This window comes from Barbus barbus (assembly GCF_936440315.1).
Source record: "Barbus barbus genome assembly, chromosome: 3".
Lineage (NCBI taxonomy): Eukaryota > Metazoa > Chordata > Actinopteri > Cypriniformes > Cyprinidae > Barbus > Barbus barbus.
In genome coordinates this window covers 21,791,566-21,796,945 of record NC_136731.1, presented here as the reverse complement: position 1 = coordinate 21,796,945, position 5,380 = coordinate 21,791,566, and the positions used below count along the sequence as shown (strand labels likewise).

At 35.4% G+C, this 5,380-nt stretch overlaps 1 protein-coding gene across 1 annotated transcript; it reads left to right on the top strand.

The window, feature by feature from the left end:
* The first annotated feature begins 1,615 nt into the window (after positions 1-1,615).
* Positions 1,616-5,123, top strand: LOC306845145 (tumor necrosis factor ligand superfamily member 6-like). The gene is made up of 4 exons (XM_079377749.1): positions 1,616-1,884; positions 3,367-3,406; positions 3,550-3,627; positions 3,935-5,123. The coding sequence occupies exons 1-4, from the start codon at positions 1,681-1,683 to the stop codon at positions 4,324-4,326; spliced, it is 714 nt and encodes a 237-aa protein (XP_079233875.1). The 5' UTR covers positions 1,616-1,680; the 3' UTR covers positions 4,327-5,123.
* Positions 5,124-5,380: the final 257 nt, after the last annotated feature.

Here is a 5,380-nt window from a genome sequence, read left to right as displayed (position 1 = left end):
TTCAAATTGTAATTATTTAAAGTTTTTAAATTTGAACTTTTATTTAAATATACATGATCTATTTATCTATAACAGAGTCCATGGTAAGACCCTGCTAGATAAATGTGTGTAAATACTACTGTAGTCAATCAAGGCCTTGACACATCGAACAGATGGTCAGTCATCATTTAGTGTCTGTCAGTTCAGTGTTTGGTATGTGTTCCCGCACCGTCAGTAGTTGTTTCAATTGGTGTCAGACAGTTGGCAGCATCATTTAAGTGTGGCATTCAACTACATCAATAGCTGGAGGATGGAGGACAGAAATGGTCATTCGCTCCCCCCACTGACAATTCCTGCCAGTATACCGAGACTCAAACCTGCAACTTTTGGGTTACAAAGTATGACTCTCTAACCATTAGGCCACAAATAGTAGATGACAGTGTTTTGTATGGCATGCTTTCTGCCAATCAACATTCAACCAATCAACTTCCTGCTGTGCGAACATGCCAAAAAGTGGGTACTTATAGTTATAGGAACCAATAGTCATAGGAACTATGGAAAAAAAAAAAAAAAAAATAAATAAACTGACTAAAGCAAGCAAACAAACAAGTCAAAGTGCATACATAACAATTTTAATGATACATCTTCAGCTCACCTGAGCATTACAATATGCAAATATTTGAATAACTACATGGACATTTGTAATGAAGAAACTGAAAACCATATGAAATGCCAAGGATGCGATGACGTTTAGTTGTCCTTTGCATATAGTCTTTGACGTGTGTTAAAGTGCAACTTTTTGGCCCAGACGCAGGTGACAACAGTCAGCATTCATCAACACTAGCTCTTTGATGTTGGCTTCATGTGTCACAAGCTAAGGCATTAAGTCAAAAGTACATATTGGACTGAATGAGTATTCTGAATGCGAGATAGCTCTCTTTCAGTCTGCTTGCATATTTGTCAGCTGCTGAACTATACTTGTGGTTATTGTTCTAAATATAAGGATGAAAAAGAAAAAGACTACATCAGCCTGAATAGACTGTATCACTATAGTGTTTTAGTGCTCCAAAATGAACTTTCTGTCTTTTTAAAGTTACTTAGAACTTTATTACAGCTAAAATTACTTCAAAACGTGTGAGAGTGTGTGTGTGCATTGTGTTGTGTAAGAGTAGGGGAAGCTGTGGCTGAGAGCTGATGCACAGAAGAGAGGAAGGTGTGAACAGGTGGGCCTGTTGCATGGTCATGAACATGCATTTATCCGCTTGTGTAGGCATTTGTGTTTTCCACATCTTTTCTCATTCCCATTCATGTAGATTCCATTTCCAACCCACTCGAATAGAATATGTCACGTTCTGAAAGACAAAAGATTTGACTTTTATCACTGATAACTTTTTTTTTGTTGTTGAAAAACTAGAAAACTAGATTTAAATGTTGCACTTATTTCGTCCCACATTTCTAAAGATTTTACTTTACCTGTCATTTGAAATTTTGAGAGATTTTGAGAGTGGTCTGATTTTTTTTTTTTCGGCCCCACTGGAGTGTGCTTTCTCACACCATCCGCCCACTTGTGGGCTTTATGAGTGATGGTTATCTTTCACTCTCATTGTGGGTCTCGTTCTCACTGTGTTGCAGTGGGTCTTCTTGCCCTCTCTGGATGTGCAGTTGTCATCTCTGAAGTGGCCAGAGACGGTGTGTGAGCACATGGCTCCAGGTAAAGTTTCGTATCCTTCAGTATTCGTGGTGGACAGTAAAATGAGGCCCCCTCCACTGCCTCCCAAGCCGGGCCGTAGACAGCGGAAAGATGTGATCCAGACTCTACTGGTGATCCTGGTGTGTGTGGCTATATGTGGCATGGCCGTGGAGGCCTGTTTCATCTACCATCTGTTCGCATCACAAGAAAACTCTGTAAGTACTTCTTGGTCCAGCTTTCTGAAGCATCGCTGTCTTATGTACTTTCATTCAGTGTCATTCTTTCACTCACACTATCAGTTCATCTAATCTCAGTTCATCTTTTGTTCATCAGTTCTTCTTTTTAGTTCATTGCAGCTTTTTGATAATTTTCTGAAGCTCTTTTTTTCATGAAGAATATAGATTGTTATTTGGTTGTTGACCTCATTGGAGTTTATCACTTTCATGCTATACTTTCAGATATCTGTATCAATAAGATACAAATGACAGAACTATAATTGAAATATAACTGTGTAAGTATATATTTCTGATGCTCTTTTGAACTTTCTATTAATCAAAGAATGCTAAAAAAAAAAAAAGTATAATACAACAAAGCAGAATATTAGAATGATTTCCGAAGGATCATGCGACACTTAAGACTGGAGTAATAATGCTGAAAATTCAGCTTTGATCACTGGAATAAATTACATTTTAGGATATTCAAATTGAAAAGTTATTTTAAATTTCAAGAATATTACTGTTTTTACTGTATTTTTTATCAAATAAATTCAGCTTAGAAACCATAAGTGAATAATTATTTAAATAATGAATAAAAATAAGACCCTACATTTACTCCAAACATATATTTATACACACACACATAGACACATGCTGTCATTATGGGAAGTAAACATCCTCCAAATACTACGACATTACACAATTTATAAATGATGTTCAAATTTCAAAACTTTTCACTTTTATCCGTGAAAATGGACTGTATTTATATTAAGATGTTTCCGTCAGGCTCCTCCCTTTACATGAAATTTGCAGAAATGTGCAAACACATAGCGTGTTGTGGTTACCTGACCTAGACCCAGACCTAACAAATACAGCTATGAGAAAATGGGTCTTAACCGACCTGCAACAGATTTATCTGATATAGCAGTGTGACACAAATTAAGCTATCTGCAGGAAACACGACTGAATGCTAAGTCTTATTTAAAATGCAAATAGTCATACTAAGATCATTTTACGTTACTGTTTTGCATATTTTTATTGTACATATGCAACCGAGCGAATATAATGGTTGCTCTTAATAATTTCCTCGCTTGCTTTGACACAATCTGTATTGTATAAAGCACAATATAACAGATCTTTTCTTCCGTATTGTGACGTACACCTGAATTAAACGGATTATCGGAAAAGAAAAAAGGGTGGGGACTTGGTTCTATGAGTTGGTGGTTTGTTGGATGCTAGGCAATCAAGGCAGATGAATGCCTTGATTGATATAAATGTAGAAGTGATTCTTATGAAAAGATGTTATTTTACATTAACTAAAGTACAGGAATTTGCCACAACTGATGCTACAGCAGCCGATGATACATCATTGTAATATCTCTGAGGTGGTAAACCTCAAGAGGTTTTTGCAGACTCTTGGCGTTTGAACAATCAATATGAAAGATTCATAAATGTTAGATTCTTCTTTTTAATCTTCCGCAGACAACTCCAGACGAACCACAGATTGGCATGAGTAAACAAGGTAAAGATCACTCTACTAGTCTGAACTGAAGTTTACTTTGATGCGTTGCATCTTTTATTCTAGGTAAACATGGCATATGAACAATATTAGATATTGCACTTAAATCTATTTCAATTGATTCATTTATTTTTGGAATATCACAGAGAAAGAGCACGTCGTAAACCCCAAAGAAAAACGGCTTGGAGAAATGAAGCCATCAAAACCAATGGCACAACTGACAAGTAAGTTTACAGCTGAATAATTAATTAATTAATTTTTTTGATGTTAGGTTTAGTTTATTTGTCATCAATGACTAGAAATCCAATATCTATTCACTATATTTTCTAAGTCGGCAGAACTGAATTAACACAAATAGAAGTATGGGAATTATTCAGACACCAAAAGTCTGCATGTATGCTGAACAACTCTTTTACTTTGCTATCCACTGTATTTTAATGACAATTTATACATGGGATCATGAAAGAGCAAATTCATTCAAGTGTGTCGAAACATTTGAGGGCTAATGTATATTGCTGTCCTCTCCTTTAGCTGGTCAGGAGCCTGTTAATGGAGTCGTGCTGTGGCATGAGAACCATGAATCCATTCTTCACCATGTCAAACACAAGGCAAATGAGGGCAAACTCATCATAGAGAAAGAAGGATATTATTCCGTCTACTCTAAGATCAACTTCAAGGAGGACAACATCATATTCAGTCACTCTGTACTCAGGTTAACACATCGATATGTAGGAAATGAGATTCTGCTTCTCCAGTCCTCTAGGTTACATCCTAAACTAACGATCTTGAAAACCATAGACAACAGCTACCTAAGCGGGGTGTTTCATCTGTACAAAGATGATGCTGTCTTTGTCCGGGTGAAAAACTGTACACTTGTGTTGTCCAATGCTGCCGAGAACTACTTTGGTGTGTTCATGGTTTAGATGAATTCAGGAGAAAGACTGTTACCATACGACTAATGTGCGAGTTGGATAAGTTCACAGCTAGATATATAAATATATAGTATCCTTGATCATTTTAATTTGATCTTTACAGTTTGTGCGGCACATTTAGCATGGACTGCTTAGTGAGCAACATGTCTGAATTAATAATAATTATAATAACTTTTCTGGGAGATGAACATGAATGTTTCATTGCACCTTTAATTTGCTTAAAATATATAACATAATACTGCTGCAATATATTGCAACTCTGTTTGTATGTTGCTTTGCACATCTTAAAAATTATAATTTACTTTTTATTATTATTATTATATTTAATTAAATTATATGTAGTTTTTGAAGATATTTCTCACATACAGAGGGGACCAAAAGTCTGAAACATTTTTATTTTATTTTTTATTTTTTAAATTGCAATTAAATGGAAGCATTGAGAGAGTGTGTAATTTTCTAATGATTATAATAAACACTTTCTCAGTTTGTTTGAACATCCTGATACAGAAACAATGACTCCCACTCAAATATGCTATTGCAAAATAAAAGCACAAAAATGCAATACAATACAGATTTTGTTTCAGACATTTGCACCTCTCTCTCTCTCTCTCTCTCTCTCTCTCTATATATATATATCTCACATTAGGTATAGGAGTACATGTATCTGGATCTGCACAGGGGCAGTAATGTATTTGACTGATCATTATCTTTTTGCATCAACAGCATAAAACTTTATTTCAAGGATTTTAAATGAATGTTTATTGTCTATTTTTAATACATTTCCTACTCAAAATAAAGTTACGACAAACTCAGTCATTATGTGCTGTTAGATAATAAGCATTGTGTTAATTAGTCACAACATGCCACAATGCTGTGGTTTGACCTTTTCCTGCTCGTCCATACAGTGGCACTTAAATCTTGCTTTATGTGCATTTTTTAAATTCATAATGCAAATGTTTTTCTGACTCGTCTTATCCTTTGATCTCCTCGGTGCGGAGAGACTTGAGTCATATGTCTTTTGAGATGCAACCTGTTCACATCTGTC

Excerpts from the sequence above, each read along its gene's own strand:
- LOC306845145 (XM_079377749.1), top strand. The coding sequence starts at position 1,681 with ATGGCTCCAGGTAAAGTTTCGTATCCTTCAGTATTCGTGGTGGACAGT. Across the intron at positions 3,407-3,549 it reads GATTGGCATGAGTAAACAAG|AGAAAGAGCACGTCGTAAAC; the intron begins GTAAAGATCACT and ends GGAATATCACAG. Across the intron at positions 3,628-3,934 it reads ACCAATGGCACAACTGACAA|CTGGTCAGGAGCCTGTTAAT; the intron begins GTAAGTTTACAG and ends CCTCTCCTTTAG.